This window comes from Octopus sinensis, linkage group LG1 (assembly GCF_006345805.1).
Source record: "Octopus sinensis linkage group LG1, ASM634580v1, whole genome shotgun sequence".
NCBI classification, from domain to species: Eukaryota; Metazoa; Mollusca; class Cephalopoda; order Octopoda; family Octopodidae; genus Octopus; species Octopus sinensis.
The window spans coordinates 143104574-143131369 of NC_042997.1; the positions used below are offsets into that span (position 1 = coordinate 143104574).

The following is a 26796-nucleotide window of genomic DNA, read 5'->3' on the forward strand; positions in this document are numbered from 1 at the left end:
GACCCCCCCCCCCCCCCGCAATAACCATTCAATGTTTTTTTTTTCTTTTTCACACATTCACTTGTGTAGATTGAACTATATAAAATGTTAAAGAAAGGAACTGAGCTGTTTCTTGCAATACATACATCTGAAGTGGAATCTTTTTAGGGGCCCTTAAAATACTATTGTAGATGTCCCATTTACTATTTTGTTGCATGGACACCCAAAAATTTTATATGGACCCTCTGGGGCCATATTGGACCCTGGTTGAGACCCACTGATTGAGTTGAAGAAATCGCCCCCAGTACTTATTTTTTAAGTCTGGTACTTATTCTATCGGTTTCTTTGCTGAACCGCTAAGTTATGGAGATGTAAATGAATCAACAATAGCTGTGTGGGGTACACACACACACAATGTATGTATATATGTATATATGTATATATATGCAACTGGTTTCCAGACACTATATATCTATTACATTCACTCATAAGGCTTTGGTCAACTCAGGGCTACTGTAGGGAATCACTTGCCCAAGGTGCCATGCAGTGAGACTGCACCCAAAGCCACATTGTTGCAAAGTGAGCTTCTTGACCACAAAGCCATTCCTGTGACTAATATTTTGGGGAATTTATTTGGTGGTAAAGAATGGTCAGTTGCTGAACATTGGTAACATTAAGGACTGTCAATTAAACCTTTTGGTTAGAAGTGAAATACCCTGACTTTTTATTAAACTGTAAACTTTTCTCTCTGGCAGATTTCTGGATGAGTTGAGTCAACGATATCGCAAACAGTCAGAAGAAATGATGCATTTTCTAAACAAAACAGTGGCACGTCTTGGAAATGTAACAAAAAAGACTCAGGAAACGGTTGGTACCATTTTTCAGATTTTTTTTTGAAACATCATCATTGATTATCCATTAAATAATTTGTTTGATTGTTAATTATTGAACAATTCCAGTCATCATCATCATTTAACGTCTGCTGTTCTGTGCTTGCATGGGTCAGGCAGGATTTGTTAAAACAGATTTTTCTGCAGCCACATGCCCTTTCTGTAACCAAGTCCCATTTGTTTCCAAGCCAAGTAATATTTTCCTGTAGCAAGACATGTTTTACATGGAAGACTGGAAACAAGCAACCTCACTAGTATGATGCTGATACTCTCTTAGAATCATTGTCTGATGTCTAGATAAAGGTTTAAATATACATGCATGTACTTACACATACAAATATGTGTGTGTGTGTGCATATATATCATGGCACTCCATCGGTTACAACAACGAGGGTTCCAGTTGATACGATCAATGGAACAGCCTGCTCATGAAATTAACATGCAAGTGGCTGAGCACGCCACAAGCACTTGTACACTTAGCGTAGTTCTCGGGGTGGGTTGGCGGGGTTCAGCATGACACAGAGTCTGACAAGGCTGGCCCTTTGGAATACAGGTACAATAGAAACAGGAAGAAAGAGTGAGAGAAAGGTGTGATGAAAGAATACACCAGGGCTCGCTGCTGGCTTTCCAGACCTCAGTCAAACCATCCAACCCATGCCAATATGGAAAATGGATGTTAAACAATGACGATAATGAATTATTGGCATGTTAAAAAATTAAAATCAGTTGCTATATGTATACCATTTAACCATCTGTCATTTCTAAATCTTCTTATATTATGTTATAAAATTAATACTTATCAATATCTATAAAGCTGAAATGCGAAAAAGTTGTTTGATTTCTTGGTTATTTGTCTCATTTTGGGATGGAAACGGTTTAAGGGGTGGTAGATGGGGTCGGATTGGCGCCAAAATTTACACTGGGGCGTAAAATGGGGTGGGCAATGGTGTGAGGAGGGTTGCAAGTCGCTGGGGCTACCGTTTGGTTGCCATGGTGAGGAATATGGGAAAAATTGAGTTTTATGGGATAGACAGGTTGCACTGTTTGAATAATGGTGGCTTTTCGTGTTGCTGCAGGGGCTAGAGGCGGTTATCTTTAATTGTGGGTGTAAAAATTTGGGGGATGTTGGAAAGGGGGGTAAAGAAGAGGGCAATAAGAAGAACCAGGCAAAGAAGACAAACAAAAGGAGGGAAAAGGAGACAACACCACCACCAAAACCTGAACGAAGTATGGGTCAAAATAGCTAGTTTTATATTTCTTTCTTTATTGCCCACAGGGGGCTAAACATAGAGGGGACAGACAAAGGGATTAAGTCGATTACATTGATCCCTGTGCGTAACTGGTACTTATTTAATCAACCCTGAAAGGATGAAAGACAAAGTCAACCTCCGTGGAATTTGAACTCAGAATGTAAAGGCAGGCCAAATACCACTAGGCATTTCGCCTGGTGTGCTAACGTTTCTGCCAGCTTGCTGCCTTATTTTATATTATACCTCTTAACTGTTTACCATTTGTAAATGTTTTTATATTCAGGTTCAGAAGCATGAAATACATCTCACAATCTTGGAATCTAGACTAGACAACTTGACACTGGCAGTTTCTCAGCTCACTGAAAACATGGATAATTTAACAAGACAGGTAATTTTTTTTACTATTTGATATTCTTTTATATTTTAATTAACAAATCAGAGTTACCTGCTGTGATCCTACCAATCCAGGGTGGTGGATTGGCTGAACTACTGCTAAGATGGTCAGGCAAAAAGCCTTGCAACATCTGTTTTATATATCAACACCACCTGTGAGAACAGTAGTACCGTGTTTTTTGACTCAAGTTGGCAGCCTTTCACTTAGATAAACATAGAGAGGGAAGACATAGATGCAGGATTCATGCATTAGCAACCTTGATCAAGGTATAATAATGCAAATGGCAGAACCTCCATCTCCATATCTTTCTTTCTTTCTCTCTGTACAATTCTAGCTTCCAAGGGAGATAACTCTTATTGGTTTTATTTCCCTTCCATCATCATCGTTTAACATCCATCTATGTATATGCATGGGTAGGACGGATGACAGGAGCTGGCCAGGTAGTAAAAATACCCTAGGCTACTGTGTCTGTTTTGACAGGGATTTTACGGCTGGATGCCCTTCCTAATACCAACCAGTCCGTAGAGTGGACTCAGTGCTTTTTACATGGCACTAGTACAGGCGAAGTTAGTTTTGGCATGATTTTTACAGCTGGATGCCCTTTCAAATGCCAACCATGTTACAGTGTGGACTGGATGCTTCCTTTGTCACTGTAAATGTATTTTCGCCTCTGTTGGTACTATGGGGTACCATCTTTAACATCCATTTTCCATGCTGGCATTGGACAGATTAACAGGAACTGACGGGTCCTAAGACTGCATTGTATTCCAACACCTACTTTGGCATGGTTTCTATAGCTGCCTGTCCTTCCTAACCCATTCACTTTACAGAGTCTTCTGGTTGTGTGTTTCATGGCATCAGTACTAATGAGGTCGCCATTAATAACATATTTTTTGGCAAATATAATGAATGAGAAACTTGTATTAATTTAATAAATATTTTTTTTAAAGTTAGTCTTCAACTAATTACTTTGAATAAAATGAAATTATAATTACTGTCCCTATGTAGTATTATCTGATAGTGGAGGCGCAATGGCCCAGTGGTTAGGGCAGCGGACTCGCGGTCATAGGATCGCAGTTTCAATTCCCAGACCGGGCGTTGTGAGTGTTTATTGAGCGAAAACACCTAAAAGATCCACGAGGCTCCGGCAGGGGATGGTGGTGATCCCTGCTGTACTCTTTCACCACAACTTTCTCTCACTCTTACTTCCTGTTTCTGTTGTACCTGCATTTCAAGGGGCCGGCCTTGTCACTCTCTGTGTCATGCTGAATATCCCCGAGAACTACGTTAAGGGTGCACGTGTCTGTGGAGTGCTCAGCCACTTACACGTTAATTTCACGAGCAGGCTGTTCCGTTGATTCGGATCAACCGGAACCCTCATCGTCGTAACCGACGGAGTGCTTCCTCCATTATCTGATATTAACTGCAGCTGGAAAAAATTATATCCTAAACATTGTCATGTGACCAGTTTTTTACTGTTTTTTCTTTCTTTTCTTTTTACAGCTAACAGATCGCCAAGTGTTGTGGGCATCAATTGAAGTATTTATCCTTGCCTTAATATTTGTCGTCTGCCTTAGAAAAAGACAGCCCTCTTTACCACCTAATCTGGTGGCGAAGGTTTTAGATGATCTCCTTCAGACCCAACATTTTTCTCCTAATCGAAGACGTAATTCAGAATCTAATGTTAAACAGTCTTCCGTAAGCCATTGTGAAGTGGTTCGACAAAAAAGTGCAGATGACCTCAGTAAGTTCATTTAAGGTTTTTACTCTACAGAACAGGGAATCCTTTTTAACTCAACAATATTTGTAGTTTATTTACAAGTGGGGTAACGACATTATTTCATTGAATGATTATAGAATTTTTCCTAAAGATTTCCTAAATAAGATAAATATAATCTTAAACCAGAGGTTAAAATGGTCAGTACTGCCACCCCCACTTCCATTGGTGGGGTGGAAAAATCCAGTGAGGGGCATTAAAGTAGGGCAACAATGAATGAGGTGGCCAAAAAGGGTCGGTGGATGTAAAAGCAAACAAAATAAAGGGTTAATTAGGTTAAGTTTTATTTGGGACATACAGTTTTGAATTAGCTTCAGAAAGCGGGTGGTGGTGGTAGGGGCTAGGGCTGTGGCCTGGTTGCTGAGAGGGTAGCAGCCTGAAAAAGTATGGGAACCATTGTCTTAAATTATTCTGACCTATTTTAGTAGTATTGTCTTAGGAAAGTAAACTTTGAAGCTCAGCTGTAAATGGGTGACCCTGTGACAGAGTAGCCTTCCAATCAGTGGGGTGACATCGTTCGGAAACTAAAACAGTGCAAAGCGCATTGTGACCAGCGATGTATAACAATATTCTATAATCTGGTTGATCACATGATTTATATTCTATAAACCAAGTCAGGGATTAGCATTTCTGTCTCTTGTAAATATTAGAACTGGAATTTCTCTTTAATTGTTTATAAAATAAACAGACACATGACCTAGACCAGTGATGGGCAAACTATGGGGTGCATTGCTTTCTGAATGGCATATCTGCCAATTTTCCTTGAATGTTTTAATTGTGTGACCTGCCTGATGATGAACTGTCTCATGCAACCTGCTTCTCAAGAGGAAAATAAGTTGTCCATGTCTGAACTAGACCTTAATGATGGTTTTTTTTAAATCAAAAATTCAAATAAGATTAGTATTTTTGTAGTAATGTTGCAAAACGCAAATAATTTATTAGTCTTATTGCAAATGTCTCTGCAGGAATTTTTGTTGTTGTTTCATTAGAATTTCCAAATTTTAAATTTCTAAGAGCCAGAGTCATGTGGATAAACCTCCAAAAACTATAGTGTGTATCTGATGAAGACGTTATTTAGTTAAAAGTACCATTAACTAAACTAAGTACCAGACAACTGTTATTTTGTTGCATCTTGCACACACACACTGATTCTATTTCACTTCATTATTTTATTTATTATTTAGTTTACCATATAGCCTATTAACTAATCAATTTGATAAATTGTTCGGTCATTCAATCAGTCAGCTAGATTTGTCAGTTTTTTCGTCACCATTCACCATCTCACCAATGACATGCCCGCAAACTTAGTTGATTGATTGATCAAACAATTAATCAAATAGTTAAATGGTTAACCAATAAACAAATAAAGAAGTGTGCATGTGTTTATTATTGGTAGAATGACACTCCCGAGATACAACAAAGTTTACATAAAGAATCTTGCAAACCAAATCAAAAACTGTCAAGGCCATTCACTTAAGACATTTTATTCATTTCCTATGGTTTGTAAACAATTATTTTAGCTCAACCTGTTGTTATCCTTTCATTGCAGTTCATTCAAAAGCTGTACATATTGTGGAACCTACTACACCTTTCTTGCTTGGTCAGGTAAGTTGTCTTTTTTTATAAAACTAGAAATATTTAAAATAAATAAAATGTTTAAATTAGAGTAACACATACTTTATTGCCATAAAATGTAAGCGAAGGAGTCTTTTTCAAAGTAACATGCTCAGTACAACTGTAACATTAAATCTGAGCATGAATTGACCCGTTCCAGGATAGCAAATTGGTGTATTAGTGTTGGATGAGTTACCTGTTCTAGTCCTTTGTATTCTGATAGTAACACCTGTACCAACACTGGCAGCAAGCTGTATTGGCCTTGAAGCACAGCCTTTTCCTTGGACAACAATTGGTAGTATGAAGGGAGGTGGTTTGCATGCATGAACAACTGCCAGTCTTCCATAAAAAGAACTTGCCTCGGCTAGAAATAGCTACCAAATCTCACCCAAATTACAATTACAAAAAAGGACTCGTTGGAAATAAGTAGTTCCATTTCCTAGATGGAAAAAAACAGACATGGTTGTAACTGATCCTACTGGATCGTGGTTGACTTAGGGCTAAACAAACAACAATCAAAAGAAGATGGTCATAAAAAAAGGCATATATAGAATGCCTGCTTAACCAACATATTTCAGAAAGGTTGTTTCAAATAATTACTGGAACATTCAATGAATGTAACTTGTAGTTATTTAAGTGAGCTTCTTAACCACACAGCTGAGTATTTTTGTTGCTTGAGTCAAATAGCCCAACAATTTAGTTTTCCCACGATACTGGGTTTGGAGCTATGGGGGTGATTAAGAAAAGTATTTAACTCTTTAGCATTTTAATTACTCTCTCAAATGCAATTTTTTTTTGTTCACATTGTTTTGAATTAATCATACATTATCTTATGTCTTTGAGATTTTGATGTAATAATTTATTTTTACAATGACAGGGTAGAGTTAGTGTGAGAGACCAGATCTAGTCAGTTTGAACATAAAACTAGTAAAATATTTTGGCTGGATATGGGCTGGTTTAAATGCAAAAGAGTTAGAAAAAGAATATTTTGAATAGTTGGTGGTTGAGGTGTTGATTGTGATAATGAAATTCATTTTTCTCTTTTGTTTTTTTTTCATTCTTTTTCTCGCAGACGAAAGAAGGCAACAAAAAACGGAAGAAAAAGAAAAACCGATCAGTTGATTTAAAAATGAGTAGTAGTAGTAAGGAAGGTCTTCCTAAAGAGAAGAGTGTTTCAACGACTCAACTGAATAGCGCTGGACTGTTATTCATGGGGCAACCAGTAGAAAGCAGCAGTTCTCCTGCCAGAGAAGTTATACATTACAAACAAATTAGGGAACGTGTGGAAGGGGAATCGGGGACTTCGGTTGGCAGTGTGTGTAGTAGTAATAGTAGTAGTAGTAATAATAATACTGGTGCGTATAGTATTGCAAGAGTAAAAGAGTGCAGTCATGATACAAATATTCGCATTTCATGCAGTAAGAGTGATCCAGACTTATATACAAGTGAAAACTCTGCGACAGCATTGTGTTGTTCTACTCATCTCTCAAATCATTCTACACCTCTTCCATCCACACAAACATCTTTTTCTCTCCCTTCTTCTACTTCAAAAGTTCCACTCATGTGTTCAATCCCAAAGTCTTTCTCTTCTTCTTTGCCTGCTTCGGTGCCGGCAACACCATCAGCAGAACAATGTCAAATCTTCAACAGCACAAACAGTTTACTGAGAACAAACTTGATAACATATCCTATCAAACAGTCGTCCAGCCTTTCAGATCCTATAGTTGCTGGCAGTACTGGGCTGGTTAAAACAGTAACGGGAACACATTCCACTACATTCAGAAACAAATACAGATCTTTAGACGTTGGACAAAAAAATTCTTCAGAAAGAAAGAATGTTAATCGATGCCGCACTCAAGTTCCGTGTGACGGCTTCAGAAAGTTCTGAAGTGTGACTCTGTTCCCAGACTCCCATGGGGTTTACTATTTCTACTAAACACTATTATTATTATTACTCAATACATAAACATTAAAATTTGCTCTCTGCTGTTTCAGTTTTTTTTTAACCTTTTTCTTATTGCTTTCTATTAAGATTAACTTTAATAAATTATTTTTTTAAATTCAAGGTGAATGCTAAAAACATGATTCACCTTATTACAAAACACTCCAAAGTTTTCAGCTTTTGTTGTCTGGATTTATGGGATCAAATCTCATCTTCTGGTCCAGTAAAATTCTTATATCTATGTGTGTGTGTGTGTGTGTGTGTGTGTGTGGTCTTCCATCATCTTCAGTTTCCGTACCTCTTTTTATACATGTGTGTATGCATTGTCACTATTACTCCATGGTCAGCTGGTTAGCAATAAGAATGACTGTGATAGCTCGGGAAAGTGTCTTTTATCATCTTGTGTTGACCCAATGCCTTGTGATGGAAACTGTATAGCAGCTATGTAGGTATGTATGTGCCCTTTGTAACGCCAACCACTCACTGCTGGGTGGTTGGTGTTAGGAAAGGCATTCGGCTGTAAAAACCATACCCAAAACAGACACAGAAGTCTTCTGCCTGGTCAGCTCCTGTTAAACCATCCAACCCATGCCAGCATTGAAGGTGGATGCTAAACGATGATGATGAAAGATATAAAAATACACACATACCTATGTATATATTTTGTGAATTTAATGTCTATTTCTCTCATACTAGGTTAGGTTGGACAAGAACACTTTTGAAGCAGGAATTCCCAGCCAGGTGCTATTCCTGTCATCAACATTTACCTGTGTGTCAAACAGGCTTTTTTTTTTATTCCACAGGTCTTTAAAAATGCAGAATGATCAGTCATATCAACAAGGAATGTACACATATCGTTATTTTGCTTAAATGAAGCTGTAGAACATCGACATTCATGTGCTTGCACACACACACACACAGTGTATCTGTAAAGTAATGGTGAGATTTCAAAACTGTTGATGTAACTGTATGAATTATGTAGTGTTACCAGTTACATTAATAAATGGTTTAGAAATCTCCACCATGATTTTACAGACACTATATATATATATCATCATCATCATCATCGTTTAGCGTCCGTTTTCCATGCTAGCATGGGTTACAATTTGCCTTACAAATTCACTCACAAGTCATCAGTTTAGTAGAGAACTTGTGCCGTGCCATACAGCAGGGGAAAACCCAAAACCATGTGGCTACAAAGTGAACTACTTAACATACGATCATGCCTCTGTGTAACAGAACAAACAGAAGAGTAGAACTCAATAAGAATATATGATTTATTGGCTGTAAGATCATGTAGAAAACTCAAGGACCAACAGTTTTGTATGCCCCTACCTTCATGTTTTTTTATGCTTTTACACATTTCAGTCATGACTGTGGACATGCTGGAGCACTGCCTTAAGGGGTTTTAGTCAAAGAAATCGACCCCAACCAGGAATTAGTCTTTGTAAGCTTAGTACTTATTCTATCAGTCTTTTTTGCCAAACTGCTAAGTTACAGAGACATAGACAAACCAACATCGGTTGTCAAGCAATGGCAGGGGGGGACAAACAAAGATACACACACATGAATATATATGATGGGCTTCTTTCAGTTTCCATTTACCAAATTCACTCACAAGGTTTTTCTCAACCTGAGGCTATAGTAGAAGACGGTTGCCCAAAGTGCCACACAATAGGACTAAAACCTGAACCATGTGGTTGGGAAGCAAGCTTCTTATCACACAGCTACATGCTCACGACTTGTGTCACTGCTCAAAAGATCTCAATGAAAACAATATGTCCTGAAACTCAATGGGTTTGTTGGTTTCCAGTGAAAACTAATAGAATAAAAATAACATGTATGAGTTGGTGATAGGAAAGGTTCAACCCATTCCAGTGTGGAAAAGGAAGACATAAATGTTAATGACAATTAACTGGTACTCCATTAGTTACAACAATGAGGAATCCAAATGATCCAGTCAACAGGACCGACTGCCCATGAAATTCATGTAAGTGACTGAACACTCCACAGACACTCAAACCCTTGATGTAGTTCTCAAGGAGATTCAGTGTGACATAGAATATATGGTTGGCCCTTTGAATTACCAGTCCTACTTATTTTTGCCATCTGAGCGGACTGGAGCAATGTGAAATAAAGTGCCTTGCTCAAGGACACAATGTGCTGCCAAGTATTGAACTCATGACTGGATGATTGTGAGCTGACTACGCTAACCACTTAGCCACATGCCTTCACAATAACGATAGGCAAAAACACAATTGTTTAACATCTAACCTATATATTACTATTTGACATCCAATTTTTTGCATGACTAAAATTGTTTAATTAATGGAACAGTTGTTTTTACAGCTAGATGCTCTTGCATGCCAAAATACATTGAGTCTGCCCTGTAAAGTGGTTAATGTTACAAAATGTGTCTAGCAGTACTAGCAGCACCACCCTAAGGAAGCTGCAGCACAGACAGGTGGAGCAGTAACTCTTGAGTAGAAATTGAAACAATAGAGTATTCTAGTCCTGTTTGTGACAGGACTAGAGTACTCTAGCTGCTAACGCTCCCAGTCAGTGCTGTTGAGTTATGAAAGGAAGGGCATAATCTTCAAAACCATGACATGCCGTAACAAGCTGGTGAGATACTGTAAATCTTTAACCAACCCATTCAAGCATGGAGAAGAAAAGATGTAATAAATTAGGTTGCTGTTACCTTGAAGCAAATATTGATCTTGTTTATGTTCTTTGAGGTATTCAGGAACAAGTAAAGCCACCACACACATAAAAAACAAATACAGTTTATTTGGATTATGACTGAATTTTATTCTTATCTTGAAATGAGTAATCATCATCATTTAATGTTGCTTGGTCACCTGGACTACCTGCTCATTGAATTAACCCGTAAGTGGCTGAGTATTCCACTGACAAGTGTACCATGACTGTAATCCTCAGGTAGAAACAGCATGATTTACTTTTGAATTACAGTTACAATCCATTCAACAGGCTTCTGCAGTTTCCTTTGACCCAGTTTCACTTGCAAGGCTTTGTGTCAACCTTAAGGCATTGTAAAACACTTAGTAACCATTTAGCCATGCTGCATCCTACAAAATCATCATTTAATGTTCACTTTTCCATGTTTGTATGGGTCAGACGGAATTTATTGAGGCACATTTTCTACACCTGGGATGCTCTTCCTGTTGCCAACCCTTCGCCTGCTTCCAAGTTTTTCCTTGGAAGACTGAAAATAAACATGACTTGTATAACTAATGCTCATTACAACCATCAAATGATGTCAGGACCTGGGTGCACATACACATGCATGCAATGAGTTTCTTTCAATTTCCATCTCCGAAATCCACTTACAAAGCTTTGGTTGTCCTGGGAATATTGTAGAAGACACTTGCCCAAAGTGCATGCTGTAGAACTGAACTCTAGACCACATGATTGTAAAATAAGCTTTTGGACCACACAGTCATGTCTGCACTTTTGTTGGTTAATTTTACCTTTTCTTGGATATCCAATCTTTGTCCTCTGGAGGACAGGAGTACCACAATATCCCTCCTTTCCAAGTTCCAAGATTTTCTCAATAGATTGTCTTTTTCTTTCACTAGTTTTAATCATTAGGCTTTTTTCCCCCCCCCCTCTTGAACTGTTGACCTTTGCAGGCCCTTTCAAGAGATGGATGCAGTTGAATGACTGCAGGAAAAACACAAGCAAGAAGGAAATTCAGAATTAAGGAGTTCAGGATGAATGGGCACCTTCTGGTTGCCGTGAAATCCTTATACGAATGCCCAAATGGTGCTGAGTTGAAACCTTTCTAAGTGGGTGACAGACTTCAGCAGGGGAGTGCATACTGTCACCACCCCTTTTCATAATTTTTATGAACTGGATTGGCTTGCACAGCCATTGTGGAAATGATATCACTATTGGTGGATGTAGGCAGACCAAGATTGAGATGGTTGGATTAAAGACAGAAAAGTATGAGACAGAATTTTAAGTTAGAAAACAGAAGATGAGTGTTACTCGGCATTAAAAGCATCAGTTGATGAGCTGCATTGGTGTAAGCAATAAATAGAGTAAACACTGATAATGGAGGGTGTCTGTGAAAAAAGAAGACATAGGAAGTGTCAGATGAAATCTCACATATTGTACAAGAACTCTGGCAGAACTAACCAGTACAGAAAAGTAAATGTTACAGATCGTTCTCAAAGAGCTAAGTACACAAATGCTTCAAGTCACAGCCTTATGGAATATTTATGTCTTTACATGCAATCTTTTCACTCATTTTAAAGAATATTGTTTAGCTCCAAACAGACCCGTAATCAAAAATACTTGTCATGATCATCTTTCAGACAAATTGCATGTTGGGTTTCATGGTCTCTGTCTTTCCCTTTTGAAAACAGGCTGCATTTGAAAGGTATTTAAATGCTATACTTCTTAGGAAGTGCTTGTTTTTTTTCAGTCCTATAATTTAAAATTACTTGTATTTATCCAGAAGCCTGCTATAATTTACCACCAACCCTCCTAGGAATAGTGGACAGACACTTCTTTTACTTGTTTCAGTCATTTGACTGTGGCCATGCTGGAGCACTGTCTTTAGTTGAAGAATTCGACCCCAGAACCTAGTCTCTTGTGCAGAGTTACTGGGATGCAAACACACCAACATTGGTTATCAAGCAATGGTGGGTGGGGAGACAAACACAGACACACAAATACATACATATATATAAATACGATGGACTTCTTTTCAGTTCCCGTCTATCAAATCCACTCACAAAGCTTTGCTCAGTCCAAGCTTATAGAAGACACTTGCCCAAGGTGCGGTTCAGTGAGACTGAACCCGGGACCATGTGGTTGGGACACAAGCTTCTTGCCACACAGCCACTCCTATACCTATAGATGGATTAATTTTTTTGTTTGGGCTCAAGTAAGGCCAAAAGGCCACATCTTAGAGACTTGAGCTGACCAATGCCTTGTAAGTGAAATTTAAAGGATGAATATATTTAACAGTTCTTAGGAAACTTGCTCCCTAACCAGGAGGACTAGGTTCAGTTCCACTGGGAAGCACCTTGAGTAAGTGTCTTCTACTATAGCCCTGGGCTAACCAAAGCCTTGTGAATGGATTTGGTAGATGGAAACTGAAAGGAGCCAATTGTGTGTGTGTTTGTATGTACATATGAATGTATCTTTTGTACATGTGTGCATGCCCTTGTCTAGATATCACATGATGGTTGTAAATGAACATTATTTTGCAAGCGTGGTTGTTAGCTTCCAATCTTCTGGGAAAAACATGCTTAGCTATGTGAAACAGGTGAGGGTTGGTGACAGGAAAGGCATCCAGTTGTAGAAAATCTGCCTCAATAAATTCTGCCGGATCCATGCAAGCATGGAAATGTGGACGTTAAATAATAAACATGCCAACTGGGACGTGTTACCAAGGAATTAAGAACTCAGTAGACGGTCTCACATTAAACCCATATACTCTATATGCTATGAATTCAAACATCATTGGAGGGTGGGTAAAAGTGCAGAGCCTGAACCACATCGTAAAATAATAAGTGCAGAAATACGAAGGAAATGAGCTGCCAGACTATTGCAACACTTCTATTAAAGCATAAGAATATCATTAACATTTTCTGCATTTCTAATCTTATGTATGATGAACTCTCCCATTGGTCTTGACGTATGAGAATCTGACAACCTACTCTTTCTTAGTCAGTCACAATACTTATATCAAATGTGACATTCAAGTCCTGCCAGTGATTTGCAAAGCCCACAGATGCTGCAAGTACGAAGTTGATCCTGTCTCCACCTCATAACCCAACAAATTTTTCTTGGATTTTCTACACCTACACTTCAGCTGCATCTCTCCTACCCATGGATTACACTGGACTCTTCCGTTGATGAGGATTTATGTATGTGTGTATATACACAAGGGGGTACTGAAAAGTTCCTGGCTTTAAGGGTATCATGAAGAGCCTGGTTGGAGGCCCAACCTTCTGAGTTCTTTTACAGAGCTTAGAAAAACTGAAGGACTGCTGGAATGTGTGTGTGAATCTGAGAGAGGAATATATTGAATAAGTTAATTATCTGATCCTCCTGTATTTTCTTTTACTCAAAGCCAGGAACTTTTCAACACCCACGTCATGTACACATACACGTGGGTTGGCTGAAAAGTTCATCCTGTATTTTCTTTTACCCAAAGCCAGGAACTTTTCAACACCCATATCATGTACACACACACATGGGTTGGCTGAAAAGTTCACAGGCCAACCAAGCTTACTCTCATGGAATGTGACCAAATGAAATTTATTTTTCAACATAGTCCCCCTTGTGGTCCACACTTCCATCAGTGTTGCAGTGCTTGGATCCCATTGGTGAAGAAACTTTCGTCCTGTTGGTCAAAAATGTCATCAACAGTAGGTATGATGTCATTGATCATCACTGTGATACTGGTTCCCAGCCGAATAGGGAGGATGATCAACCAGTTCAATAAACACAATGCCTTTAAAAAAACTGAGACCATCACCTTCTCTTCAGATGAAAGAACCTTGGCATTCATTGGAGCAGGTAAGGAGGGATGTTTCCAATGCATGGATTGTCTTTTTGTCTGACTCAAAGTGACGAAGCCTACACTCATCCTGAGTTACGAAATGCTCAAGGAAGCCAGCTGGATCCGCCTCAAACAATGTCAGATTTTGCAGTGATTTAATCAGCCTAGTGCACTTTTGGTCAGATGTCAGGAGCGGAAACCTTCATCATGCCAAGAACTTCCCACATGGGATGTGCTAATGGCATTGGCTATTTGATTTATAGTCAGTTGCCTGTCATCCATCACCATGTGCTGAACACAATGTTTTCTTCAGTAGTGGCAGTCGCAGGATGTTCAGACTTGGGTCACCTTCAATACTCCCTTCCCTTCCTAAATTCAGCTTTTGCACTGTTGGTAAAGCTGGAGCATACTCCCCTAATGTAGCAACCATACCAGCATGAATATCCTTGGGGGTTACACCCTTTTACTGCAGGTACAACACCATTATCCCAAATTTTGTCTATTTTCAAGAAGTCGCAACTAGTTACTTTTGAAGTCTTTTTTGAACAATATTATATCAGTTTACCTGAAAAGAAACAATGAAATTATTAATAAGAAGGATTGAAATTAATGCATGCAGGATTTCACAGCTCTAACAACTATCATTCCTTCATAGTCAGCCCACCATCATATATATATACATATATATATATATATATATATATATATATATATATATATATATATACACACACACCAATATATGTGTGAGTTTCTGTACTGATACTGCTTCAACAGGAGCGAACTGGAAAAAATAATTAATCTTCAATATTACAAATTCTTTGTTATGCACTTGATCACACTAAACAACATTAATTAACCTATAAAATTAATTAATTCACGTAATTATAATGTTTTAACCCTTTAGCATTTCAGCCAGCCATATCCGGCCAAAATGTTTTATGTTCAAATTGGCCAGATCTAGCTTCTCACACCTGTCCTACAATGTCATTCTAAAAATATACAATTACATCATCAAAATGTCTTAGCTACAAGATGATGCATGATTAAATCAAAACAATGAGGATTAATTAGCATTACATTTGACAGAATAATCTGAATGCTAAAGGGTTAAATCTGAAACACTAAAAGATGTTACAGAATATAAAGTTTTAAATTTCATGAAACTTCTTACCTTGAATACTCTTAATGAGAAGCTTAGCTCTGATTTTTTTTGGAAAATTCTGAGACATTACACAGGATTGATAATGTTGATGTTAGAATTCATATCTGGTTTGCAAGATAAACATTTTAAGTTTTACCATGCAGATGGTCCTTAATTAAATTTAATGTTAAAGAGATCTGATTAATTGCAAAGTAGTAGAAAACAGGGTCACAATTTTCAATGTGTGATTCTTCAAAAATGAAAAGTTACCTACATTAGGTTGGAAAGTCCTGTCATATTTCAAGATGGTAAAGAAACAAAAGCGTCTTTGGCTTTAATTGATTTAACCAAGATATTTCCTTTTATTGATAACATAATCCAGTCTATGTGGCAAATTGTTCATCCTTCAAGCATACAATTCTTCAGGTTTCGAAGCCAAAAAATCATTTTTAACCTCTTCACAACTAATAAACTATCTTCCTTCAAAATAATGTTCCAGTGATCTGAAAAGATGGTATTTGATGGATCATGGTCATGAGAATAAGGAAGAAGCAAATGCCATATTTAGTGTGATAATCATTCCTTGAGAGACTTGGACAATGTGTGGCCTGCATTATCATATATAAGAGCAAAACCCCTTTACAGTCAATGTTATTTCTGCAATATTTCCTACTAACAACAATGCATCTCCACATCACCTGTTTCAGTTTGGCTCAATACTTCACGATGGACATCCTATATATCCCACAAAACATAGAGCATAACATTTGTTGGGTGTAGTCCTGGTTTGGGGAGAGATTCTCCTTTATCATTGGGTGTTAACCACTGTTTCTCTCCTAGGATATGATTATGGAAAACCTACTTTTCATCACTTGTGATAATTCTATCCAGGAATGGTTCAGAAGCAAATCTACTCTTTAATAACAGAGAGAGGGCAACTTTTTGATTAAGCCAAAATGCAGTCAGATGATTATCAAAATTTAGACACTTTTCGTAGTCCGTGGAGGTGTTTATGATCCAAGTGTGACTTGAATTAGTGTTTTGCTAATTCTTATGCAGTTTGCTTTGGATTCTCTTCAGTTCTGATTTTCAGAAGTTGGATATTCTTTTCTACTCTAGGCACGAGGCCCAAAATTTTGGGGAAGGGGGCTAGTTGATTAGATTGACCCCAGTATGCAACGACAAAGTCAACATCAGTGGAATTTGAACTCAGAACGTGAAGACAGACGAAATACCTGTTTCTTTACTACTCACAAGGGGTTAAACAAAGAGAGGACAAACAAGGAGAGACAAATGGATTAAGTTGATTATATCAACTCCAGTGCGTAACTGGTACTTATTTAATTGACCCCGAAAGGATGAAAGGCAAAGTCGACCTCAGCGGAATTTGAACTCAGAACATAGCGGCAGATGAAATACCGCTAAGCATTTCACCAGGCATGCTAACGTTTCTGCCAGTTCACTGCCTTCAGAAGATGGTTATTACAGAACTTGGTCACCCACAATTACAGGGTATCTGCAAGAGAAAAATTTGCCAAGCAAAATTGGTCAAACCATCATTAGTATGTCCTGACACTTAAAGCTTTGTTTTCGAAGACAGAATGAATATTTTTTGCCAGTTCCATTGCTGAAGAACCCCTCTTAAATTAACACAGCATGCAGTGTCTGATCTAAACTCATTTTAAAACAATTAAGATACTAATTTTACTATAAAGGGCGCAGGCATGGCTGTGTGGTAAATAGCTTACTTACCAACAACATGGTTCTGGGTTTAGTCCCACTGCATGGCACCTTGGACTATAACCACGGGCCAACCAAAGCCATGTGAGTAGATTTGGTAGATGGAAACTGAAAGAAGCCTATCATATTTTATATGTGGCAAGTAGCTTGCTAACCAACCATATGGTTCCGGGTTCAGTCCCACTGCGTGGCATCTTGGGTAAGTGTCTTCTGCTATAGCCCCAGGCCGACCAATGCCTTGTGAGTGGATTTGGTAGACGGAAACTGAAAGAAGCCTGTCGTATATATGTATGTGTGTGTTTGTCCCCCTAGCATTGCTTGACAACCGATGCTGGTGTGTTTACGTCCCCGTCAGTTAGCAGTTCGGCAAAAGAGACCGATAGAATAAGTCCCGGGGTTGATTTGCTCGACTAAAGGCGGTGCTCCAGCATGGCCGCAGTCAAAATGACTGAAACAGGTAAAAGAGCATATGTTTGTATGTCTGTGTTCATCGTGCAACCATCACTTGACAACCGATGTTGGTGTGTTTATGTCCCTGTAACTTAGCAGTTCAGCAAAACAGACCAATAGAATAAGTACTAAGCTTACAAAGAATAAGTCCTTGGGTCAATTTGTTCAACTAAAGGCAGTGCTCCAGTCAAATGACTGAAACAAGTAAAAGAATGTTATAAGTAATTTGCAAAGAAAAAAACAAAAGCAATTTTAATAAAATTAATGCTTATTGAAAAAGTACCCTTAAAGTGATCATGTTAAAAATGCAACAAGAACTTTCTCCCAACCTGATATTTAATAGTTCAATAGTATTTGAATTAATGAAGTTCCCGACAATTAACTTTTTTCCAGGATGAAATTAAGATGAATATTGCATATTCGTTGTCCAAGAATAGCTCAGTGGTTAGAGTGTCAGGCTCAGTCATGAGGTCGAGAATTTGATTCCTGGAGTGAACTGTGAGTTGTGTTCTTAAGTAAGACCATTTATTTCATGTTACTCCAGTTCACTCAGCAGTAGAAATGTGCTACATCACTGGTGCCAAGCTGTATTGGCCTTTGCTTTTCCCTTGGATAACATCGGTGGCATGGAAAGAGGAGACTGATATGCACAGGTGTGACCTGCTGGTCTTCCATAAAAACCTTGCCCAGATTTGTGCCTCAGAAGGGAACTTTCTAGGTCAATCTCATGGTCATTTGTGACCTAAGGGGATATTTATCCTGCCCAAGCTCGTGATTCTGAATCTCAAGACTCTCGAAATTAATCCAAACATTTCTCTGCCTTGGTTCTGGTTTGTTCTCTTAGCGTTACAAAATGCATCATGGAGTATTTCATTTGAGTTAAGAACAATTGCAACGTTGATTCAAAGCTAATATTGGCAACAAGAGAATAAACTGATTTAACCTTTGAAATTTCATACTGAATTTTTGTTAGCTCTAACCAAAGTGCCAGATCACATAACCGTTTTCATTCATCTTCAACAAGGAAGCCTTCAAATATGCATTAAGTGTTCACATCTCTCAACTCATAGAATTACTGAATTTGCACATATTGCTTCGCCAGCCAACTTTATTATCATTCTAATCCGATGATCTTCAAAAATTCTTTAAATTCTGTTGCTTTGTACCTTATTCTCTGAAGAAATTAGTACATTTTGATATCACTTCCAAAAATTGTGTGCATTGTAAGCACAGGTATACTCATGGGGTTAAAAATGGTTTTAAGTTCAGTTCGAGCCTTTGGATTTGGTAGATGGGCATTAAAAGAAGCCTATTATGTGTAGGTGTCTCTCCTTGTGGAAATGTATCTGGCCATGAGGAAATATCAACTTGCTTGGAAAAGAGGTATTCAGTTGTAGAAAATTTGCTTCAATGAACTGTGTGTGATCTATACAAGCATAGAAAAGCATGTCAAATTGACAATGACACGTACATCAGTTTTATCAATGAATTGATTAAAACAATTAGAAATCCAGTAGATAATTCAATTCTTGATTAATGAAAAAGGTATTTTTCAAGATCCTACCATACATTCTGCAGGTACACATCTAAGGCTTTGAAGATCTTCACATTGGTAATTTCCGAGCATCTATTTTAAGACCAAGTAATGATATGTAGCATAGTGCTTAGCATGTTATACTCACAATTACAAGAGTGTGGCTTTGATTCCTGGACGGGTAATGCAGTGTTCTCAAACACAACACTGCTGTCCACTCAACTGTAAATAAGCAACCCTACAATGGACTGGCACCACAAATGGGGAGAATGCTGTGATCTCAGTCACATGTACCCCAGAGGCCAGGCAACCAGCCCCATGTTAATATCCAAGGGTTGATGAAATCTCTTACAGTAAAAGGTTGCTGTTATTTGATACACAAGTACAGCCAACAGTGTTGTATTTATGTTAGCTGTTCAGCTAGTGAATACCACAAATCCTGATGGGGCTTCCTTCGAAATATATTGGAACATTTAGTTGTGTCTTCCAACTCATCTTTTTTCTTCAGAGCTAAATAGTCGTATAATGCAGTTATCCACTCGCATTACAAATTCATCTGTTGTATGCTTTGACCTCTTGCAATTAGCTCACTCCCTTCCTAATTTTCTTGCATTAAGAAATTATCTTCACAGAGGGTTAGTTCATTTGTACAAGTATGTTTGCTAAGCTTGTCGAAAATCAGACTACCTTTCAGATTGCAATTAGCCTTGTCACTTCACAAGTTTTTGAAAATAATGATTAATGTCACAAAACAAACATTTAGTAGAGATTTATGGCTTATGCTGTGCTGAAAGCAACTGCTATAAAAAGTGTTATTGGATTAATTCAGGGGGGGAAAAAAATATTGGTTCTTGGCATACACATCTTTCATATTGGTAAGTGAAGTGATAGAAGGTAGAGCTTAGAGAAGTTCATTGCACGCATACACACGTGTATTCAGATCTCCTTGTCTTAACATTGTGACAGCTATACACAAACATTATCATGCAAGTGGCGACATCTGTTTGCAATCTTCCATGTCTAGCCAATGTGCTATTCCTGTAAAGGAAAAAAAAAAAAAAATCACACACACCAAAAGTAAAGAGAAAAAGGGAAACTATTTTGTTTGAAAACAAGCATGGGTTAGTGACAGAAAGAGCAACTGGTTATAGAAAATCAGCCTCAATGAATTTTGTCTTACCCATGCAAGCATGGGAAAGTGGACATTAATATGATGAGGATACTCCATACAAAATTTTTTTGAAAAGTATGAGAAAGAATTTTAAGTTAGGAAACAGGAGATGAGTGTTACTCGGCATTAAAAGCATCAGTTGATGAGCTGCATTGGTGTAAGCAATAAATAGAGTAAACACTGAGATAATGGAGGGTGTCTGTGAAAAAAGAAGACATAGGAAGTTTCAGATGAAATCTCACATATTGTACAAGAACTCTGGCAGAACTAACCAGTACAGAAAAGTAAATGTTACAGATTGTTCTCAAAGAGCTAAGTACACCAATGCTTCAAGTCACAGCCTCACACTTGAGAACTATGGAATATTTATGTCTTTACATGCAATCTTTTCACTCATTTTAAAGAATATTGTTTAGCTCCAAACAGACCCGTAATCAAAAATACTTGTCATGATCATCTTTCAGACAAATTGCATGTTAGGTTTCATGGTCTCTGTCTTTCCCTTTTGAAAACAGGCTGCATTTGAAAGGTATTTAAATGCTATACTTCCTAAGTGCCTTTTTTTTTTTCATTCCTATAATTTAAAATTACTTGTATTTATCCAGAAGCCTGCTATAATTTACCACCAACTCTCATCAATACTCTGACTAAACTCTAGACATGATTTTATGGTCTGTGGGTTTTAAATGAATTGAATGATTTATCAAGCAGCAAGTAACACAATATCAAAATGTTTTATAAGAAGAGAAAGAGGAGTATGTGGAAGAATCAACCAGCAGTAAATAGATCAAAAAGTGAATGTTTTCAAACTAGGCAACTTTGGATATTTAGCTACAATTGAACATATAACATTTAGATAAACATTTTTATATATCACCTCAGACTTGAGGCAGTGACAAGCAAAAACAATTTCAGTATGTGACAGGCATTTATTTTCATTCTTGCTTCTTCTTCTTCTTCCTCCAACGAAGTTTTTACAGAAATGTTTACAGCACGAGCAGTAAACGTCAGAGATAATGTACAGTATAGATTTTTATTTTTTTTGACAGACCCACTATTAAATTTCCCAAAATATTTTTAGTTTAAAATAAAATGAAAATAAAAATTTTAAATTTAAATTTAAAAAAAAAAACCTGAAAGGAAATTAAAATTTGAAGAAGGGAGATTGAAATCAGATTTAAGAAAGAAGAAAAAATTGAAATATGCAAATGATTCATTTCAAAGTCTTTCCACGCCAGGAGAATGCTTCACTTCCAAATAACACTTGTACACAGGCACAGAAATTGTATTTTTTTCTTTTCCTTTTTTGGATTAGAACTTTTAGTGATCAATTATTTTATCCTTATAGATAGATATAAGAAAAGTCAAACTAGTACAATTGCTTTGACAGCTAAATATTCCTTTGTTTTAGTTCTTCCAAGAGTTTGTTAACCACTCCGTATGCCATGCCACCACTGATGTTGGAGGAAAAGGTAATTGGCCGCAGTTGAATGCAGGAATGGTTTCTGTCTAACAAGCCAGCATCAGACAATTGAAAAATCAGATAATCTACACAGGTGATTAGCAATATGCAAGGAAATGTGGGAAGTACAACACAATTCTTAGTAAATATATTTCAAAGTCCATCTCCAATAATATGGAATTTCTTTTTTTTCAAGAATCCTGCCAATCACTGGTAGTCAAAAGAGATATTGCAATGGAAACAGCGCATACATTTAGCTATTGCTCTACCATCATTGCTAATTTTTTTGCTGGCCGCAGGTTAACATTTTATCATAATTTACAAAGTAAGCAATGAGGATGTGTAGATTTTTTTAATATTTTGAACACAAAATAAATATTAGTACTTAAAATGGTTTGTGGTCTGGAGAGGAATGGGAAAAGGAAAAAAAAAAAAAAAGAAAAAAAAAAAACCTGAAAGCTTTTCAGAATGTAAAACTCAAAACAATTGTCAAGCTTTTTGCATCTTATGATGACAAAATAAAACAAAATTTTTTTCAAATGCGGAAAGGAGAAAACCAGATAAAATTTGCTTTGCTTCATGAATATAAAGAAAGTGAGAAAGAATTGTCATATTGGTCTGCAGATATACTGTTAATAGATCAGATCTAATGGTTGTTATACACACTTAAAAGCTTTTATCTAGCTATTTGTATTATGGCATTCATTAGACCAAATTTGCAACATTTCCACCCACCATTTTGAAATGCATTTCAATCACCATAAACCTTTCTAATACTGATTACATTTAGCTTAATACAGAGAATATAGTCAATGTAAAAACCCTATATTCCTCTTTTTAATCTATTTCTCATACCAATATGCAGTGTAATTATAAATCTTTCAGTACCTTTTTCTTTAAAAGTTACTTTACTTTACACGTGTCTAACTGAATTACATAAAACAAAGACAAACAGTATACTAATTATTTGAAATCCAGAGAAAAATTTCAAACTTTTGACAACTCATCAGAAATAATATACTGTAAAATCATAATAAACAACTCAAGATTGCCATTAGCTACAACTAATTTCTGAGAAAATGTACTTTCTGAAATTATGGATTGAGAAATCACGCTAGTTTGGCCTTTTAAAAAGACATTGACAATCACAGCCAAATAAGAAGACAAGACAGCTAATTTTATTAACAAACAAACATTTTGAAACCATAATTTTCAAACAAGAAAACACGGTCTGCTTGACTAACAGAATTTTACAGACCAAACATTGCAACATAAGTAAATTTAAAATAAAAACCTTAACTAGTGGTGGGTGGATGATGAAATTGAAACAGACCAGCCTCTCAAAGGGGTGGGAATTATAGCCTAGTAGTGAGGGCAGAGTTACAATATGGAAGACCAATATAGAAATAGCAGTTAAATTAGATTCATACCAATAACTGCAGAAGTCCTCATACAGCACCAAAGGAAGACAGTGTGATGGAGAGTCCAACAGAAAGAGATTGTTTTTAAAAAAAATTTTTTAAGTGGTATGACCTGTAATTTCATATACGACAGAACAAAATCAAAAGTCAATTTAACAAAAATTAGAAACCTCAAAACTTTTAAGTGTAACTCACACAGATCCTACTATCTTGAAATGCCATTTGTAACTCTTATAATTTCATGGAAGGATTTATTTTTGTAATGACATTAAGAGATAAGAGAAATACTTGCTAAGAGAAATATCAGTATTGGATAAACTATTAGAACAATTGCTTAGCATAATAAAAGTAAATAAATGCAACAGCTAGATTAAGGAATAAGAAAAAAACAACAACAAATTCTTGTGCGTTCATTATTGTTGATTAACCCTATACTTCCAAAATAGCTAATCTCAGATAAGAAGTTTGTAAAGAAAAAAATTGCATCGTAATAGAAGGAATCTAATGGGTGTATTTACCGAAGCAAGTTACTTTAAAGAGAAATAGCATGTATGAATTAAGCCCAGAGTGAGGTGTAGAACTCAAAATGAAATTTATATATCACCGAAAAAAACAAAGATACAAAGCACTTCAAATGAAAGTGGAGGGTGGGGAAAGACTTGCTGACCAACTGGAGCATCATCAGCTATGATCAGAACGTAGCGTCATCCATTCTCCATCTTACAAGGCCAATTCTATGTAGTGTGAGTAAATAATAAATTATTTGCAGACATATGCAAAGGATTTCAGTCAGCTGTCCCTACTAACAGATAGTTAAACTTCCATTTGTAAATTATTTAGACTTATAAATGTATGAGCACATACATAGCCAAGCATGTAACCGTTTAGTGCATCAACTTAAATGTGGTGAAACAGGAAAAATATTTCCTACTAGTGTTACCTTTTTGCATAAATCAAGCAAAAAGAAACAAAAATTCTTTTATTTTCTTTGTAGAAGTATCTCTTTGAAGATCTAATTCATTCTAACTTGCTTTTAAGTATCCACAAGGTGAATAACTTTAAAATTAGTTATGATGTCTAAGGCAAAATATAGCAAAATGCAATTTCAAAAGGGACATAACAACAATGCAATTATCATTACAAATGTGTTTTTTTTTATTTTATTTTTTTTATTTTGGAAGGGGGCGAAAAGTAAATATTGGAGAAGGCTCCCTCTGGATTAAAAGAAAAAAAGTAATGCATGGTATTAGATTGTCTTTTTTTTGCCCTAAAGTTTCTGAAAAACATGATTATTATACTATCTCTACAACCTAATGTTAAGCAAAAGAGAAAAAAAAACACACAAAAAAGAGAGGGTTGAAATGCAAAAGTAAATAAATAGAAACAAAAATGAAAAAGCAATATAATAATTAAAAATCAACAAGCTAACAGAAACTGATAAATGCTACTTGATGTGTGTCCATACATGTTGATACACACACTCACATACATAAAAAAAAAATTTTTTTAAATAAATAAAAGCCATGACTCCAAGAGGACATCCTTTTGATTGAAGTAATGATCATCTAGACATCTACCAGAAAGATATTGGAATAAAACTATAATTCGGTGCTGCTAGGCTTTTACAGAATGGCTTGGGCTGAATATAAATGCTTTTATGTAATTTTCTTCTACAAATATTTCCAGCAAAGCAATTATATACATATATATACACACATACTAAATGACTTGGGTTGCCTCTGCATTATCACAGAAGCAATAGTAGCTATGGTGGTAAAACAGATTGCAACAGTGGAAGATTATGTTAACAACCAATGCAATAGGCACAGCTTCCATTTTGGAGTACACAACCACATACAGATAAAGTTTCTTATTTTAAAGCTATTAACCTAACATTTATCAATGTTATGTTTGTTTCGTGTTTTTTTATATTTTTTTATATATAAATATATAAAATAGGTTTAACTCATGAGCTGACTTAGAACTGTTTTTCCTCTAATAAATTCCAATGCAGTTTGATGTCCCTTCAGAAAACCCTATAGAAATGCCAAGAGATTAGAAACAAACTAGTTAATCAAGGTAATCCTCCCCAACTTGTTAAACAAATGTCAATCATCATCCAAGCATTCCATTGCATTCAAGAAGCAATTTGAAAGATTATATATATATATATATATATATATATATATATATACATATATATATACATATACACATATATATATATATATATATATATATATATATATATGCATATACATACACACATATATATATATATATATACATACATACATACACACACACACACACACATACATATATAGAGAGAGAGATAGGGAGTGAGGAAAAGAGATAGAGAGAGACTCCTCAGAGTTGAGGGAACTGAATTTGCTTGATAACAGATGTTAGGAGCTGAATAAATAAAACAATTCTGTTAGAATATTTAATGGACAATAGAACAATATCTCTGCAAAATAACTTCAAGATTTACTTAGATTCACTCTGTTACCCAAATATCAGATTTAAAGAAACAGATCCGAAAAATATGTACAAATGAAAACATTTTAATATATACATATATATTTAGACTTAACTGGATAACACAAGTGAAAATAGTTTTTCACCCTTAGTTCATCAACACTTCCTAAAGGGTTTCTTATTCAACAGAAGAGGAAAAAAAACAAAAGAAAAAAAATCTCCATTCTCACCCAACCCACTTTTCCAAATATTCATCACCCACACCAAATTAATTTTTTTAATTTTTGTTTTATTTTTTTATTTTTTTTTTAATGTCTTTAGTAAGATGGCAGTCATAAAATAAAGCTAACTTTTATATACATATATAATATTCAGCTTCACTTAAACCAAAAGAATTTTTTTTCATTTCAATTCACCAAACTATATACAAATGCTTTTATATAAACAATGGTTTACAATAATGTGCTATTAATATTCAAAAGCTTCAGTTTTACAATATTGTATTATAGTTGTTAGTAATGATCAAGAAAAATAGCCTTTAAATACCACATAGCTATTCAATAATTAACAGTTTTCTGCAAACCCGGATGTCAACTGCTGAGACACTTTCATCTTTTAAAAGACGAAATCTCAGATAAAACTATGCTAAACTACTTTTGGTATCTAGGTCTTTGTATCCAGTAACTTGCATGTAACAAGCCCAAGTTGTGATACAATTGTGTTTTTAATACTTGAAGGGGCTATGGTTAAGAAACACTGGGACTACTAAGGGAACCAATAAACGAGATTAAAAAGAAGCAGTGGTTTAAGAAATACTGCAATAGCTACTACAGGAGGGGGGGAAAAAATCTTTACAGGCACTTGAAATCCATCCTCACAACATGGTAGCACTGCCAGTGAATACGATCATTTTGAGGCAGATGTATATCAGGAGAAAATAATTTCTCAAACAAGCAAAGTTGACTGGTAGCTTGGCCTGTAAAATTAACTTTGCTTAAAACATAGA

The 26796-nt window shown here is 36.3% G+C and overlaps 1 protein-coding gene and 1 long non-coding RNA gene across 4 annotated transcripts in view; one reads left to right on the plus strand and one right to left on the minus strand.

Annotated features, from left to right (window-relative positions):
* LOC115211685 (SUN domain-containing ossification factor) overlaps positions 1-7898 on the plus strand; it is a 107458-nt gene extending 99560 nt beyond the window's left edge. For all 3 annotated transcript variants that reach the window (XM_036505519.1, XM_029780334.2, XM_036505512.1), the window contains exons 16-20: positions 735-846; positions 2403-2507; positions 4017-4257; positions 5840-5895; positions 6977-7898. In XM_036505519.1, the coding sequence (XP_036361412.1) occupies positions 735-846; positions 2403-2507; positions 4017-4257; positions 5840-5895; positions 6977-7792 (1330 nt within the window). In that variant the 3' untranslated portion in view covers positions 7793-7898. The remainder of the gene's footprint in view (positions 1-734; positions 847-2402; positions 2508-4016; positions 4258-5839; positions 5896-6976) is intronic.
* On the minus strand, positions 5696-17896 carry LOC118764618. The gene is made up of 3 exons (XR_005000431.1): positions 17860-17896; positions 15562-15656; positions 5696-5918 (listed from the first exon to the last, which is right to left on the minus strand). It is a non-coding gene; the product is annotated as an uncharacterized LOC118764618 (long non-coding RNA).
* Between the last annotated feature and the right edge of the window lie 8900 nt (positions 17897-26796).